Source organism: Oncorhynchus mykiss, chromosome 20 (assembly GCF_057628025.1).
Source record: "Oncorhynchus mykiss isolate SJ-2025 chromosome 20, ASM5762802v1, whole genome shotgun sequence".
Lineage (NCBI taxonomy): Eukaryota > Metazoa > Chordata > Actinopteri > Salmoniformes > Salmonidae > Oncorhynchus > Oncorhynchus mykiss.
The window spans coordinates 4,563,179-4,581,655 of record NC_143041.1 but is presented as its reverse complement, the minus strand read 5'-3'; the positions used below and the strand labels follow the sequence as shown (position 1 = coordinate 4,581,655).

The following is an 18,477-nucleotide window of genomic DNA, read 5'->3' as shown; positions in this document are numbered from 1 at the left end:
CGTCTACAAAAAGGTTGTAGTCAGTCGGTCAGTCAGTCAGTCAGTCAGACAATCCAGTCCGCCAACAGATCTCCAGCGGAGAAAGGCCACGAAGAACAGAGAGGTGTAGTCCACGGACGCAAAGAGTGGATCCGATCCTGGGTAAACTCTATTAGGCTACAAAACACACATTTAAAGGCAACAAAACAAACGGAATAGAGAAGCTTCGGAACTGAGGGTTGAACACATCCTCATTCACGTCTCCATCACAACCCCACTTTTGCGCAGCTGATGCTGGCCATTTAATTGGGAATTAAAGGGAAAGCCCCCTATTGGAAGGAGAAGCACTGAGACGGTTCAGAATAATTCAGGGCCGTCACAATTTGTGATTGACAGGCATTCAAATAAGATAATTCCTTGATACTGCATATGTTGGCTGAAGCGGAAAATTACATTTCAATCATGCTACAGAGCAGAGCTAGACCGATACTGATTGAATAAACTCCTCGATTGAGAATGACTATTGGCGGAATGCAATTGCTTGACTGCTGCGAGGGAGATTGCAAACGATATTGTGCCAAACTGCAGCAGACCCCAACCCCCCCAAATGATTCATTGTCGAGTTGAAATTTGTTGAGCAGAGACGAGCTGTGTTTTTGTTCTACAAAGCTATTTCCATCGATAATAATCAATTCATTGCATTCATTCATTGCACCATGCGATCGATTATTAATTCTAAACATGTAGTTTTCTTCTCTTTGCTTCCTGCAGCATGATCTATTTCTCTCTGCATACTTATACAGTTGGTGGTTAGAGCACATCTCCGGAGTCACTGAGCCAGAGGAGAGCATATTAATCCTGCTCTAAATAATTGTTTTCAAACTGCACATCACTACTGCTCTGACTCGAGTTGCTTAGAAAATTAGAGTGAGGGCCAGAATAGAGCACTGCTTACTACAGTGAGGCTGTTAAAGGAATATTAATGGAGCTGATACGAGTTAGTAATAAAGTGTTTATTTATAAAAAAATAAATAATTTGTACCTCTTTTTCTCACCAATTTTGTGGTATCCAATTGTTTTTAGTAGCTACTATCTTGTCTCATCGCTACAACTCCCGTACGGGCTTGGGAGAGACGAAGGTTGAAAGTCATGCGTCCTCCGATACACAACCCAACCAAGCCGCACTGTTTCTTAACACAGCGCGCATCCAACCCGGGTCCAACCCGACACCAATGTGTCGGAGGCAACCTTGGCTAGCGCGCACTGCGCCTGGCCCGCCACAGGAGCTGCTGGTGCGCGATGAGACAACATCGGTAGGATATCCCTACCGGCCAAGCCCTCCCTAACCCGGACGGCGCTAGGCCACCCGGGAGGCTAGTAAGTGTATTTCAACTTAAACATTAATAATAATTACAAATATATATATATATTTCCTTTTGTATTTGTACTTATTTTGTACTTAACTTCTGCCTTGAGCTACTACTATTCCTGGTCCAGCAGCATAAGACAGTTACTTACATACAGTTTAAAATACTACATGACATTACATTTCACACCTTACCCAACACATTCAGTGTTTTCCCTCAGGCCACCATTCCACAACCACATATTTACAATACAACATCCATGTGCAAGTGTGTGTAGAGTGCTTGTGTTATGTATTATGTGCCTGTCTCTTCACAGTCCCTTCTGTTCCATAAGGTGTATATTTATCTGTATTTTAAATCCGATTTTACTGCTTTCATCAGTTACCTGATGTGGAATAGAGTTCCATGTAGCCATGCCTCTATGTAGTACTGTGCCACCCTGTTCTGAGCCAATTGCAATTTTCCAAAGTCCTTTTTTGTGGCACCTGACCACACGACTGAACAGTAGTCCATGTGCGACAAAACTAGCGCCTGTAGGACCTTCCTTGTTGATAGTGTTGTTAAAAAGGCAGAGCGGCGCTTTGTTATCGACAGACTTCTCCCCAATTTAGCTACTGCTGTAGCAACATGTTTGGACCATGACAGTTTATAATCCAGGGTTACTCCAAGCAGTTTAGTCACAAACTTCCTCAATTTCCACACCATTTATTACAAGTTTAGTTAAGGTTTAGGTTTTAGTGAATGATTTGTCCCAAATACAAGACTTTTATTGTATTTAGGACTAACTTATTTCTTTCCACCCATTCTGAAAATAACTGCAGCTCTTTGTTAATTCTTGCGGATCAGTGGGACGCCATTACCATTTCGACACCTTCCTGTGACATTGCAGAGCGTCAAATTCGAATTAGTGACTATAAATATTAAACCTTCATGAAATCACAAGTGCAATACACCAAAATAAAGCTTAACTTGTTGTTAATCCAGCCGCCGTGTCAGATTTCAAAAAGGCTTTACAGCGAAGGCAAACCATGCGATTATCTGAGGACAGCGGCCAGCACACAAATGCATAACAAATCATTTTCAACTAGGGAGTTGCGACACGAAAGTCAGAAATAGCGATATAATGTATGCCTTACCTTTGAAGATCTTATTCTGTTGGCACTCAAAGGTCCCAGTTACATTACAAATGGTCCTTTTGTTCGATAAAGGCCTTATTTATATCCATAAAATCTCAGTTTAGCTGGCGCGCTTCAGTCAATAATCCCACTTTCCCCCCTTCAAAATGCATACAAAATGAATCCCAAACGTTAGCAATAAACTTATCCAAACAAGTCAATCAACGTTTATAATCAAACCTTAGGTACCCTAATACGCAAATAAGCGATACAATTTAAGACAATCGTTATTGTCTGGAAACACTACAGCCAAAATGGGGGCCACCTAGAAAAACTACATTTTCTGGCTCATTTTTCCAAAAACCAGCCTGAAATTCTTTCTAAAGACTTGACATCTAGTGGAAGCCCTAGGAACTGCAATCGGGTACGTTTTCGCCCTATTATAAAAGTGCCAGCCATTGAAATCAGTGAAAGGCCGTATTTTTTTATTTTTTGGGGGAATGGTTTGTCCTCGGTTTAACAGTTTTAGAAACTTTAGTGTTTTCTATGCAACTCTACCAATTATATGCATACCCTAGCTTCTGGGCCTGCGTTGCAGGCAGTTTACATTGGGCACGCTTTTCATCCGGAAGTCAAAATACCGCCCCCTATCCCAAAGAAGTTCAGTGTTGCAGTAATTTCACTTGCTGTAGTAGCTGAAGTGGGCAGTGTTGAGTCATCAACGTACATAGCCACACTGGCTTTACTGAAGGCAAGTGCCATGTCATTAGTAAAGATTTAACAAAAATTTGGGTCCTAGCCAGCTGCCCTGGGGAATTCCTGACTCTATCTGGATTATGTTGGAGAGGCTTCCATTTAAGAACATCCTCCTTTTTCTGTTACAGGTAACTCTTCGTCCACAATATAGCAGGGGGTGTCAAGCCATAACAAGTTTTTCCATCAGCAGATCGATGATGTCAAAAGCCGCACTGAAGTCTTTACAAAACAGCTCCCACAATCTTATCAATTTCTCTCAGCCAATCATCGGTCACCTGTGTAATATGCTGACCAAACCGCGCAAGTTGATTTTGTTCATCCACACCAGACACGATCAGGACACGCAGGTTGAAATTTCAAAACAAACTCTGAACCAATTATATTAATTTGGGGACTGGCACGTGGGTATATGCTCCTAAAAACCAATGAGGAGATGGGAGAGGAGGACTTGCAGCATGTTGAGGGTCACAAATAGAACCAAGTTCAATTTTTAGTGCCTGGCCACGCAGAAGCTTGCTGACGCTCGCGAGCAGTGTGGGTGCAATGATTGAATAACATGTATGTGTACATTTATTTTGCAACACTCGTGTGCTTGTTGGATGTACTTCCCTATCAGTGTGCTGAAAGTCTGTGAAATAGCATTGTATCTGGTCAAACACCAGTTTTTTTCCAAAAGTTTACCAAGGTTTGGTAACAGAGTGATTGGTCCGCTATTTGAGCCAGTAAAGGGGGCGTTTACTATTCTTGGGTAGCGGAATTACTTTTGCTTTCCTCCAGGCCAGAGGGCACACACTTTATAGTAGGCTTAGATGGAAGATATGGCCAATAGGAGTGGCTATATCTTCTGCTATTATCCTCAGTAATTTTCCATCCAAGTTGTCAGACCCCGGTGGCTTGTCATTGTTGATATGCAACATTCATTTTTTCACCTCTTCCACACTCGCTTTACAGAATTCAAAATAACAATGCTTATCTTTCATAATTTGATCAGTTATGCTTGGATGTTTAGTGTAAGTGTTTGTTGCTGGCATGTTTGCTAATCTTGCCAATGGAAAAATCATTAAAGTAGTTGGCAGTATCAATTTGTTATGAATGAGCCATCTGATTCAATGAATGATTGAGCTGAGTTTGCCATTTTTGCCCAGAATTTCATTTAACCTTTCTAGGGCAGGGGTTCCCTCGACAACATTCCGCTGAAAAGGCAGCACGCGAAATAAAAACATATTTTTTAGAAATATGTAACTTTCACACATTAACTTCTTATGGCTGCAATCCCATTAACGGGAGCGATTTGACAACAGCCAGTCAAAGTGTAGGGCGCCATTTTCAAAACATCAAAAATCTCATAATTAACATTCCTCAAACATACATGTATCTCATACCATTTTAAAGCTATTCTCGTTGTTAATCCCACCACAGTGTCCGATTTCAAATATGCTTTACAGCAAACGATTATGTTAGGTCACCACATAGCCACAGAAAAACAAAGCCATTTTTTTTCCCCAGCCAAAGAGAGGAGTTTCAAAAAGCAGAAATAAAGATGAATCACTAACCTTTGATCTTCATCAGATGACACTCATAGGACTTCATGTTACACAATACATGTATGTTTTGTTTGATAAAGTTCATATTTATCAAAATATGAGTTTACATTGGCGCGTTACATTCACTAGTTCCAAAAACATCCAGTGATTTTTGCATAGGCACATCATTCAACAGAAATACTCATCATAAATGTAGATGATAATACAAGTTATACACATGGAATTATAGATATGCCTCTCCTTAATGCAACCGCTGGGTCAGATTTCAAAAAAACTTTACGGAATAAGCCAGCCATGCAATAATCTGAGACGGCGCTCAGAAATATTTGTCACAATAGCTGCCATGTTGACGTCAACATAAACAAGAAATTACATGATAAATATTCCCTTACCTTTTGATGATCTACATCAGAAAGCACTCCAGGAATCTCAGGTCCACAATAAATGTTTGTTTTGTTCTAAAAATGTCCTTTATTTATGTCTTAATACCTTCTTTTGTTAGACGGTTTGGTATACATATCCAAACGCTCATTCTGGTCAGCGTTATATCAGACAAAAACTTCAAAAAGTTATATTACCGGTCGAAGAAACATTTCAAACTAAGTACAGAATCAATCATTAGGATGTTTTTAACATATAGCTTCAATAAAGTTCCAACTGGACTATTCCTTCTTGTCTTCGTGAGCAATGGAACGCAAGTGACTACCATGAGGAATAAGCATGATCAGAAAATGGCTGACTGCCAGACACCTGACAGATTCTGCTATCATTCACTCCCACAACACCATAGAAGTCTCATTATAATTTATAGTGATGGTTGACATCTAGTGGAACCCCTAGGCAGTGCATCATCATTAATATCTCAAGGGGATTTCATTGGGGACTCCGGTGAATATATACAAAGGTCAGATTTCTGACTTCCTGTTTTTATTTTAACTCAGGATTTTGCCTGCCATATGAGTTCTGTTATACTCACACACATCATTCAAACAGTTTTAGAAACTTTAGTGTTTTCTATCCAATACTAATAATACAATGCATATATTAGAAACTGAGACTGAGGAGCAGGCCGTTTACTTTAGGCACCTTATTCATCCAAGCGACTCAATACTGCCCCCCAGCCACAAGTCCAATACAGCAAATGAAAGATGAACATTTTGTTAATCTACCCATCGTGTTCAATTGGTATAGTCGGGTATGGTAGGGTCAGGTTGGTATAGTAGGGTCAGGTTGGTATAGTAGGGTCAGGTTGGTATAGTAGGGTCAGGTTGGTATAATAGAGTAAGGTTGGTATGGTAGGGTAGGTTTGGTATAATAGGGTCCGGTTGGCATAATAGGGTCAGGTTGGCATAATAGGGTCCGGTTGGTATAGTAGGGTCAGATTGGGTCGGGTTGTTAGAGTAGAAGGGTCGGGTTGTTAGAGTAGGTGTGGTGTGGTAGGGCCAGGCTGGTATAGTAGGGTCGGGTTGGTGTGGTAGGGTCTGGTTGGTGTGGTAGGGTCGGTTTGGTATAATAGGGTCGGGTTTGTATAGTCAGGTTGGTATAAGGGTTGGTGTGGTAGGGCCAGGCTGGTATAGTAGGGTCGGGTTGGTATAGTAGGGTAGGGTTGGTATGATGGGGTCGGGTTGGTATAGTCGGGTTTGTAGGGTCAGGTTGGTATGGTAGGGTTGGTGTAGTCGGGTTGGTATAATAGGGTCGGGTTGGTAAAATAGGGTAGGGTTGGTATGCTAGGGTTGGTCTAGGTAGGGTCCGGTTGGTATGGTAGGGTCAGGTTGGTATGGTAGGGTCAGGTTGGTATAATAGTGTAGGGTTGGTATAGTAGAGTCAGGTTGGTATAATAGGGTCGGGTTGGTAAAATAGGGTAGGGTTGGTATGCTAGGGTTGGTCTAGGTAGGGTCCGGTTGGTATGGTAGGGTCAGGTTGGTATGGTAGGGTCAGGTTGGTATAATAGTGTAGGGTTGGTATAGTAGAGTCAGGTTGGTATAATAGGGTCAGGTTGGTATAATATTGTAGGGTTTCTATACTAGGGTCAAGTTGGTATAATAGGGTAGGGTTGGTACAACGTTTTTGCTCCAGGGACTGAGACATTTTTCAACGTTGAGCTTACCATTACAATGGCCGGAGAAGGGAATGGAGAAATCCGCCCATTCCTACCCCTCATACAATTTGTTGAACCTTTCACTTTGTAGTTCATGTACTTGTACAGTTGAGGTAAAAGATATTGGCACCCTTGCACTTTACAATGTGGAGCAAAATGTTCGTTTTTCTTTTTTCAAATGCTATTTTTACCATGTGAAATTACACTGTAAATGAGTAATTTTGTCCAGACCATTTTTTTTCTTGTTCCTGTGTGTTAGTAAATCAAGCAAATATACATGTGAACTAAGTTTTTTTTTTTCTTCTTCTACATAGAAAAAATATTGAATTGTGCAAGGCTGACTATATATTTGACAGGCAACTGTATGGAATGTATTAGTACATGTGACCAGTCAACTGAGGAGAACATTATTTTGAGATCTGTAACACAGTTAAGTTACCTGGCGTTTGCAGGTGAACAACAGTGATGTGACTTGCTCCCAGCGAGTGTACCTGCGGGACCTCCGTAAGAATGACATCACCAAAGGAATGGAAATTCAGGTTTGTGCTCTGGCCAGCTCCTTTAATGTCCTCCTGAGGTCATGTTTAGGTCTGGGAAAAAGTCTGACCTAAAAGGTCACCGTTGAAAGAATTCAAGAGGCAGAATTAATGACTTATTTTTTATGCATGTTTAGAAAATATGCTATGGCAATGTCTGATGTTAGAACAATGCACAGGTGTACAAACTAATCCAACATAACTTAATGTTCCACCCACACAACGACGATTGTCCTGTAGGTACATAGGCCAACATTATCAATGTAGTATGTTGAGTCTCATTGTGTTTGTGTACTCAGATGAAGTCTTCTCTCCTCCTGGTTGTCTGTGGCTTAAGGTGTCTGTGGTGGAGCTGCATAGCCCTGGTAGGTTTTTCATTCACGTCCAAAGCCCAGAGCTGGTTGAGGCTCTGAGAGCCGTTACTGTGGAACTGCAGAAGACCAACTGTGGCTCGCTAGGGACAGACTACAAGCCCGACACCGGAGAGGTCTGTGCCGTCAAATACTCCTTGGATCAGGTGATGAAGGAGAACACTGAGGAAAATTTGAAAAAATGCAGTTGTGAAAATACTACTTAGAGGCTTTAAAAATCCATACTATCTAATCCGTTGCTTATCTCCCTCTCTAGAACTGGTACAGAGGTGTTGTCCAGTCTGTAGCTGCAGATGATGGAAATGCTAAAGTTCTCTACATTGACTTTGGAAATGAAGAAGATGTGACACTGGATCGGATCAAGCCCCTCGCTGCCAGCATTGAACCCATTCCACCATGTGTGAGTTCATTGTGAAAATTCACCTCAGTTCTTTGAGAAGTAGAGTTCTCCTGGCTTCCACCAAACCCAGATTCGTCCGTCGGACTGTCAGATGGATATGGTGTGATTCATCACTCCAGAGAACGCACTTCCACTGCTCCGGAGTCCAATGGCGGCGAGCTTTACACCACTCCAGCTGAAACTTGGCATTGCGCATGGTGATCTTTGGCTTGTGTGTGGCTGCTTGGCCATGGAAACCCATTTAATGAAGCTCTAGATGAACAGTTCTTGTGCTGACGTTGCTTCCAGAGGCAGTTTGGAACTCTGTAGTGAGTGTCGCAACCGAGGACAGACGTTTTTTAGTAGCTATGTGCTTCAGCACTAGACTGTCCCGTTCTGGGAGCTTGTGTGGCCTACCACTTCACGGCTGAGCCGTTGTTGCTCCTAGACATTTCCACTTCACAATAATAGCACTTACAGTTGACGGGGGTAGCTCTAATTTGACAAACTGACTTGTTGGAAATGTGGCATCCTATGACGGTGTCACTGAGCTCTTCAGTAAGGCCATTCTACTGCCCATGTTTGTCTATGGCGATTGGATTGCTGTGTGCTCAATTTTATACACTTAGCTGAATCCACTAATTTGAAAGGGGTGTCCACATACTTTTGTATACGGTGCCTTCGAAAAGTAGTCAGACCCCTTGACTTTTTCCATTTTGTAACGGCCTTATTCTAAAATGTATTAAATAAAACTATTTCCTCCCCAATCTGCACACAATACTCCATAATGACAAAGTGAAAACAGGGTTTTAGACATTTTTGAAAATGTATTTAAAAAATAAAAAGATGCACCTAAGCTCCATTTCGAGTCTCATAGCAAACAGTCTGAATACAGTGGCCTCGGTTCTTAAATGAAATAAGTTTTAAGCTGGCTGCCTGGCCAACTGAGAAATCGGGGGAGAAGGGCTTTGGTCAGGGAGGTGACCAAGAACCCGATGGTCACTCTGACAGAGCTCTAGAGTTCCTCTGTGGAGATGGGAGAACCTTCTGAAGGTTCTCCCATCTCTGCAGCACTCCACCAATTAAGCCTTTATGGTAGAGTGGCCAGACGGAAGCCACTCCTCAGTAAAAAGCATGTGACAGCCCGGTTGGGGTTTGGCAAAAAGCACCTAAAGACTCTCAGAGCAAGAGAAACAAGATTCTCTGGTATGATGAAACCAAGATTTAACTCTTTGGCCTGAATGCCAAGTGTCATGTCTGTAGGAAACCTGATACCATCCCTACGGTGAAGCATGGTGGTGGCTGCATCATGCTGTGGGGATGTTTATCTGTGGCAGGGCATGGGAGACTAGTCAGGATCAAGGCAAAGATGAACAGAGCAAAGTACAGAGAGATCTTTGAAGTCCTGAGCAGGTTATCAGACTGGGATGAAGGTTCCTGATCCAGAGCGCTCAGAACTTCAGACTGGGGTGAAGGTTCACCTTCCAACAGGACAATGACCCTAAGCACACAGCCAAGACAACGCAGGAGTGGCTTCAGGACATGTCTCTGAATGTCCTTGAGTGGCCCAGCCAGAGCCCGGACTTGAACCCAACATCTCTGGAGAGACCTTAAAATAGCTGTGCAGCGACTCTCCCCATCCAACCTGACAGAGCTTGAGAGGATCTGAAGAATGGGAGAAACTCCCCAAATACAGGTGTGCCAAGCTTGTAGCTTCATACCCAAGAAGATTCGAGGTTGTAATCTCTGCCAATGGTGCTTCGACAAAGTACTGAGTAAAAGGTCTGAATAGTTATGTAAATGTGTTATTTGTTTTATTTTTAATACATTTACAAAAAAAATGTTTTTGTTTCATTGATATAGGTTATTGTGTGTAGATTGAGGGAATTTTTTTAATCAAATTTAGAATAAGGCTGTAAAGTAACAATGTGGACAAAGTCAAGGGGTGAAATTGTGTGCACCGAAGTTAATTTTCCTTCTTGGAAACAGATGAATTTGGAGGAGTAATATTCAATGCCCAAATATTTCCTGCCCTATTTTATTTCAAATGCGTATTTATTCTTGATGAATTGCACTTGTTCACGTTTATTTACCACAAGCTTTTTCTTGCAGGCTTTGGAGTGCAGCGTCGCCGGGGTAACACCGGTGACTGACAGCTGGATGGGGGTGTGTTGCATAGCTGTGAGACAGCTGGTGGCTGGAAAGAGCCTGACACTCACTGTGGTGGACACACCGGAGAATGACCGCACCTACGCAGTGGACATCCTGCTGACTCCTATCGGTACTGTATCACAGGAAGGCTATGGTCAGTTGGCTACAGTGAAAAATAGAAGGTGAAAGACTGAATCGCCACATTTAAATCTCCATAATAAACCCAAGCATGATTAGTTTTTAGGAACATTGAGCATCTTTTTGGGCGCTCCTATTGGAGTACAGCTCTCAGTCCGTATACAGCGTAATTTGTCCTACAAAGTGTCGCTTTGAACCATATGGACATCATTGCATCATTCCATTGTTTTCTCATGTTTGTATCGCTGAATGCTTAACTGTAACACTATAATGTAGTAACCATACTCCCCTTTTTATGTCTATTGTCCTTTGTATGACTATTGAAGTGCTTTTCACGTTGTCTGTCTTCATGTCTGCCATGTAAAACACACTATCTTTCTCTGACAGGAAAACAGCTGAGCACTTTCCTCATGGACCAAGGTTATGCTGTGAGGGAGGACGTCAATAAGAAACGCGCAGAACAGGACGTTGGTGAGCTGTGTGTCTATTTTATTTTGTCACCATTTTTGCAACAGTTTTTCCAAGTTCCATAATAATAATTGAATTCTGATTCAAATTCCTGCTGAAATGTGTTGTCTTATACTAATAAACTCAGCAAAAAAAAGAAGCGTCCCCTTTTCAGGACCCTGTCTTTCAAAGTTAATTTGTGAAAACCCAATAACTTCACAGATCTTCATTGTAAAGCAGGGGTGTCAAAGTCAAATGGACGGAGGGCCAAATAAAAAAATCAGCTACAAGACGAGGGCCGGACTGTTCGAATGTTCATTGAAAAAATTTTAAATGACGCATATAGTCTAGTGAACCTAATTGAACCTACTGAAAACCTAACAAATATATTACAATATGATCAGATAAATAAAGCAATATTTTCTTATGGCTCTGTCAGTAATCTTTAATTTTCAACAGACACAAAAGACAAATTTCCTTTATATAAATATCCCCATAACATGAACATTAAATGAAAGAAACCGGTATTCAAGGCACCATCAGTAGACTATATTTTCTATTTTAGCAAAAGTGGGCTAAATTTACTTCAAAGAAAAAACAATAATAGCAATTTTCTATCATCCACTCAACTGAAATATTTTTAAAATATAATTGGATTGAAATACAAAAAAATAAAGTGCAAAAATCTATTAATCAAAAACAACACTTTGTTTAAGGAGAAGTAACATGCAGTGAAAACAAATATTAAATTTTAACTTTTAAACTTGAACTGAGTAAAAACTCTAAATATGTGATTGCACAGTAATGTTCACTTGTTTGAGGTTGAGGGTGATACTTGGTGGTGTCCCATCTTTTCCACAAGTTCATCAATGTTCGGGGTAAGGCTCTGAGCTGAAGAAATCCTCAGAATTGAGTGGAGGTGTTCAGCAGTAAGTCGACTTCTGTGTGATGTTTTGTTCAGGTTCATCAAAGAAAACAGTTGTTCACACAGGTATGTGCTGCCAAACATAGACAACGTTTGAGCAGCCTGGATGCGCAGCTGGGGCATTGTGCCGGGGAGGAAACGGGCAAACTCCGCAGCACCCACTGCCGCATATTTTTCCCTCAGTGCATCATTGCATTGGAGGTCAATCAACTCCATTTGGAGGTTTGGTGGTGAGCTTTCCACGTCAACAGCAAATGGGTTACCGAGCAGTTCCAACCTGCTTTTTTGTGCTTCAAAGTCAGCAAATCGGCGTCGAAAGTCAGTGGTAAGCATACCTATTTTATCAGCCAACTGTGTGCTCGGGAACGCACTGGTAGAGAGCTTCTCTTTCATGGTCTGGCAGCTGGGAAAGTGGCTCAAATTTTCTTTCCGCATCTGCGTCTCCCACAGAGTCAGTTTGGTTTTAAATGCCTTCACTGTACTGTACATATCAGAGATGACACGATCCCGACCCTGCAGCTGCAAGTTTATTGCATTCAGATGACTCGTAATGTCACACAGAAAAGCCATTTCACACAGAAACATTTCGTCTCGGAGTTGTGTTGTGTCTTTCCCTTTGCTGTCCAAGAATAGACAAATCTCCTCACGAAGCTCGAAACATCTTTGAAGCACCTTTCCCTGGCTTAGCCATCGCACCTCTGTGTGATAAGGCAAATCACCATGCTCCGTTTCTAACTCCGTCAGAAATGCCTTGAACTGGCGGTGATTCAAACCTTTGGCTCTGATAAAGTTAACTGTGCGCGTGATGATGCTCATTACATGCTCCATTTTCAAGGCTTTACCGCACAACGCTTCCTGGTGTATGATACAATGATAAGCTGTCAGCTCACCTGTCGCGTTTTCCTCTTGCATCTTTTCCCGTATCTTCGCCACCAGTCCGCTCCTGTGTCCACACATCGCAGGTGCTCCGTCGGTTGTCAAACCCACGAGTTTTTCCCAAGGCAGCTCCATCTCATTTACACATCTTGACACCTCTTCATACAAATCATGCCCCGTAGTTGTGCCATGCATAGGACGTAAAGCCAAAAACTCCTCTGTCACGCTTAGGCTGGAGTCCACTCCGCGGATGAAAATTGACAACTGGGCAATGTCAGAAATGTCGGTGCTCTCATCCACAGCCAAGGAATATGCAATAAAATCTTTTCCCTTTTTCACAAGCTGCTCTTTTAGATTGATGGACAACTGGTCTACTCTCTCGGCAATGGTGTTTCTGCTCAGACTCACATTTAAAAAGAGTTGCCTTTTTTCTGGGCAAACTTCGTCACAAACTTTAATCATGCAGTTTTTGATGAAATCCCCCTCCGTAAATGGCCGGGCTGATTTAGCGATCTCTTCTGCCAAAATAAAACTGGCCTTGACAGCAGCCTGGCCTTGTGATTTGGCTTTTTTGAACAGAGCCTGTCGAGATTTGAGGCCTCGTTTTAATTCCTCTGCCTTTTGTAGCCTTTGTTCCATGTCCATATTCTTGTTTTTGTCCGCGTGTTTCGTTTCATAATGTCGTCTCAGATTATACTCTTTCAGTACCGCCACACTTTCTCCACACAGAAGACACACAGGTTTTCCAGCTACCTTAGTGAACATATACTCCGACTCCCACCTTGTTTGAAACCCCCGGTTCTCAGTATCCACCTTCCGTTTTGCCATTTTTGATGGGTATCTGAAAGTTAATTTTACTGTGATGCTGACGACTGCTGTGCCAATAAATATTGAAATGAAGCAGCCTACTGCTCGGTGCGTCACCTTTGCATTGTGGGAAATGTAGTATTGGTGCGTGTAAAAGATCTGCGGGCTGCCGGCTTGCTGCGGGCCGGTTCTAATAATAAATCAAGATCATCCCAGGGGCCGTAAAAAACCTTCTTGCGGGCCGGATGTGGCCCGCGGGCCTTGACTCTGACATATGTGTTGTAAAGGGTTTAAACACTGTTTCCCATGCTTGTTCAATGAACCATAAACAATTAATGAACATGCACCTGTGGAACGGTCATTAAGACACTAACAGCTTACAGACGGTAGGCAATTAAGGCCACAGTTATGAAAACTTAGGAAACTAAAGAGGCCTTTCTACTGACTATGAAAAAATACCAAAAGAAAGATGCCCAGGGTCCCTGCTCATCTGCGTGAACGTGCCTTAGGCATGCTGCAAGGAGGCATGAGGACTGCAGATGTGGCCGTACTGTGAGACGCCTAAGACAGCGCTACAGGGAGACAGGATAGACAGCTGATCGTCCTCGCCATGGCAGACCAAGTGTAACAAACCTGCACAGGATCGGTACACCCGAACATCACACCTGCGGGACAGGTACAGGATGGCAACAACTGCCCGAGTTAGACCAGGAGTGCACAATCCCTCCATCAGTACACAGACTGTCCGCAATAGGCTGAAAGAGGCTGGACTGAGGGCTTGTAGGCCTATTGTAAGGCAGGTCCTCAATGGACATCACCGGCAACATCGTTGCCTATGGGCACAAACCCATCGTCGCTGGACCAGACAGGACTGGCAAAAAGTGCTCTTCACTGACGAGTCGCGGTTTTGTCTCACCAGGGGTGATGGTCAGATTCGCGTTTATCGTCGAAGGAATGAGCGTTGCACCGAGGCCTGTACTCGGGAGCGGGATCGATGTGGAGGGTCTGTCATGGTCTGGGGCAGTGTGTCACAGCATCATCGGGCTGAGCTTGTTGACATTGCAAGCAATCTCAACGCTGTGCATCACAGGGAAGACTCCCTCATGTGGTACCCTTCCTGCAGGCTCATCCTGACATGACCCTCTAGCATGAAAATGCCACCAGCCATACTGCTCGTTCTGTGCATGATTTCCTGCAAGACAGGAATGTCTGTGTTCTGCCATGGCCAGCGAGGAGCCCGGCTCTCAACCCCCCTTTGTTCAGGGACACATTATTCCATTTCTGTTAGTCACATGTCTGTGGAACTTGTTCAGTTTGTCTGTTTAATCTTATGTTCATACAAATATTTGTTAAATTTGCTGAAAAGAAACGCAGTCGACAGTGAGAGGACGTTTCTTTTTGAGTTTACAAGGTAAAGGTTTTCTCCAGTTTGTTTTAATATTTAGTTGCTATTCCCCCTCTGCTCCCCTCTGCGCCAGACTCCCTGGTGAGTGCGTCCCTGGAAAACTTCCGCCGCCAGTCGGGGGGTAAGAACGAGAACATGGAGGCACAGCCACCTGACCCTCTGACCCAGGGACTGGGAGACACCTTCGCTGCCATGGTGACGCACCTGCAGTCACCTTATGACATAATCTGTCAGAAACTGGACAATGCCAGTGAGTACAACCTAGTGACAACCCATCAATACGCTTTTGCTTAATTTCTTTGTGTTTTATTAAGGATCCTCATTAGCTGTTATCATGGCAACAGCTACTCTTCCTGGGGTCCAGCAACAATATGGCAGTTTTACAATTTAAGATATTACTTGACATTACATTTCATAACACTTTTCACAACACATGAAGTGTGTTCCCTCAGACCACTACTCTACTACCACATATCTACAATACAGAATCCTTGTCTACGTGTGTAGAGTGCATGTATTATCATTTGTGTGTGTTCCTGTCTCTTCAGTCCCCGCTGTTCCATAATGTGTAAATGTATCTAGTTCTTAAAATAAATCTGATTCTACTGCTTGCATCAGTTATCTGATGTGGAATAATGTTCCCATATAGCCATGCCTCTGTAGTACCCTGCTCCCGTAGTCTGTTCTTGACTTGGGGACTGTGAAGAGACCTCTGGTGGCATGTCTTGTGGGGTATGCATGGGTGTCCGAGCTGTGTGCAAGTAGTTTAAACAGACGACTCGGTGCATTCAGCATGTCAACACTTACAAAAACAAGTAGTGAGCCATGAGAGATTTACGTGTTGGCTCTCCGTGTACATCCAAGGGCCAACTGCCCTGTTCTGAGCCAATTGTAATTTTCAGAGGTCCATCTTGTGGCACCTGACCACACTACTGAACAGTAGTCCAGGAGTGACAAACCTAGAGCCTGTAGGACCTGCCTTGATAGTTGATAGTGCTGTTAAGAATTGTATCAGCATTTTGACAATGACAGTTTACAATCCAGGGTTACTCCAAGGAGTTTAGTCACCAACCAATTTCCACACCATTTATTACAAGTTGTGAATTTTTTCAATTTGATTTCATCTTTATTTCACCAGGTAAGCTTGTTGAGAACAAGTTCTCATTTACAACTGCGACCTGGCCAAGATAAAGCAAAGCAGTGTGACGCAAACAACAACAGAGTTACACATGGAATAAACAAGCGTACATTCAATAACACAATAGAAAAAAAAGAAAGTCTGTGTACAGTGTGTGCAAATGGCATGAGGAGGTAAGGCAATAAATAGGCCATAGTAGCGGCGTAATTACAATTTAGCAAATTAACACGGGTGAATAGATGAGCAGATGATGTGCAAGTACAAATACTGGCGTGCAAGAGCAGAAAAGTAAATAAATATGGGGATGAGGTAGATTGGGTGGGCTATTTACAGGTGGGCTATGCACAGCATCCAGTTTGCCGAGTAGAATATTTGAAGCTATTTTGTAAATGACTTTGCTCAAGTCGAGGATCGGTAGGATGGTCAGTTTTACGAGGGTATGTATGGTGGCGTGAGTGAAGGAGGCTTTTTTTGCTAAATAGGATGCCGATTCTAGATTTAATTTTGGATTGAAGATGTTTAATATGAGTCTGGAAGGAGAGTTTACAGTCTAGCCAGACACCTAGGTATTTGTAGTTGTCCACATATTCTAAGGGTGCGGGCAGCGAACAGTTGAAAAGCATGCATTTGGTTTTACTCGCGTTTAAGAGCAGTTGGAGGCCACGGAAGGAGAGTTGTATGGCATTGAAGCTCGTTTGGAGGTTGGTTAACAGTGTCCAAAGAAGGGCCAGATGTATACAGAATGGTGTCGTCTGCGTAGAGGTGGATCAGGGAATCACCCGCAGCAAGAGCAACATCGTTGATATATACAGAGAAAAGAGTCGGCCCGAGAATTGAACCCTGTGCTACCCCCATGGAGACTGCCAGAGGTCCCGACAACAGGCCCTCCAATTTGACACACTGAACTTTGTCTGAGAAGTAGTTGGTGAACCAGGCGAGGCAGTCATTTGAGAAACCAAGGCTGTTGAGTCCGCCGATAAGAATACGGTGATTGACAGAGTCGAAAGCCTTAGTCAGGTCGATAAAGACTGCTGCACAGTGTTGTTTTTTATCGATGGCGGTTATGATATCGTTTAGTACCCTGAGCGTGGCTGAGGTGCACCCGTGACCAGCTCGGAAACCGGATTGCACAGTGGAGAAGGTATGGTGGGATTTGAAATGGTTATCTGTTTGTTAACTTGGCTTTCGAAGACTTTAAAAAAAGTTAGGGCAGGATGGATATAGGTCTGTAACAGTTTGGGTCCAGGGTGTCTCCCCCTTTGAAGAGGGGGCTGCGGAGCTGTTGGCCGGGGTTGGGTTTGCCAGGAGGAAAGCATGGCCAGCCGTTGAGAGATGATTATCGATTATCGTGGATTTTTCGTTGGTGACAGTGTTACCTCGCCTCAGTGCAGTGGGCAGCTGGGAGTAGGTGCTCTTATTCTCCATGGACTTGTGTCCTAAAACCTTTTGGAGTTAGAGCTACAGAATGCAAATTTCTGTTTGAAATAGCTAGCCTTTGCTTTCCTGACTGACTGCGTGTATTGGTTCCTGACTTCCCTGAAAGTTGCATATTGCGGGGACTATTTGATGCTAGTGCAGAACGCCACAGGTTGTTTTTGTCCTGGTCGAGGGCAGTCAGGTCTGGAGTGAACCAAAGGCTATTTCTGTTCTTAGTTCTACATTATTTGAAAGGGGCATACTTATTTAAGATGGTGAGGAAATTACTTGTTAAAGAACAACCAGGCATCCTCGACTGACGGGATGAGGTCAATATCCTTCCAGGATACCCGGGCCAGGCCGATTTAGAAAGGCTTGCTCGCAGAAGTGTTTTAGGGAGTGTTTGACAATGATGAGGGGTTGTCGTTTGAATGCTGGCAATGAGGCAGTGATAGCTGAGATCCTGATTGAAAACAGCAGAGGTGCATTTGGAGGGCAAGTTGGTCAGGATAATATCTGAGGGTGCCTATGTTTACAGATTTAAGGTTGTATCTGGTGGCTCTAGATTTTGCTCGCCTGAAGTAGAGTATATTGTGATAAATTGCAGGCCACACTACTTGCCTAGAGAGTTTTCAGCTGTTCTTTTCGTGGCTGTTTATTTACCACCACAGACAGATGCTGGCACTAAGACCGCACTCACAGCTGTATAAGGAAATAAGCAAACAGGAAACCACTCACCCAGGTTCGGCGCTCCCAGTGGCCGGAGACTTTAATGCAGGGAAACTTGAATCAGTTCTTCCAAATGTCCATCAACGTGTTAAATGTGCAACCAGAGGGAAAAACATTCGATATCACCTGTACTCCTGTTGAAGGAATTCTAAATTCCTCTGTATTATTGACCAATCAGAATTACATACTCTGTCAATGCATTCGAAGGGTTTGTAAAACCCTATATATTTATAAGAATGGACAGAGCCCCGGTCTTAAAAGTCAGGTAACAGCGTTTAATTCAAGAGAGTACTGGTACAT

General features: G+C 43.1%; 1 protein-coding gene across 2 annotated transcripts in view; it reads left to right on the top strand.

Moving 5' to 3' along the window:
- tdrd1 (tudor domain containing 1) overlaps positions 1-18,477 on the top strand; it is an 84,572-nt gene that overhangs the window by 14,149 nt on the left and 51,946 nt on the right. The window contains exons 7-12 of one of the 2 annotated variants that reach the window (XM_021575467.3): positions 7,312-7,398; positions 7,733-7,912; positions 8,023-8,166; positions 10,258-10,426; positions 10,822-10,905; positions 14,968-15,144. In XM_021575467.3, coding sequence (XP_021431142.3) covers positions 7,312-7,398; positions 7,733-7,912; positions 8,023-8,166; positions 10,258-10,426; positions 10,822-10,905; positions 14,968-15,144 — 841 coding nt within the window. Of the gene's footprint in view, positions 1-7,311; positions 7,399-7,732; positions 7,913-8,022; positions 8,167-10,257; positions 10,451-10,821; positions 10,906-14,967; positions 15,145-18,477 lie in introns of both variants that reach the window. The other variant, XM_021575466.3, reaches the window with a different exon arrangement.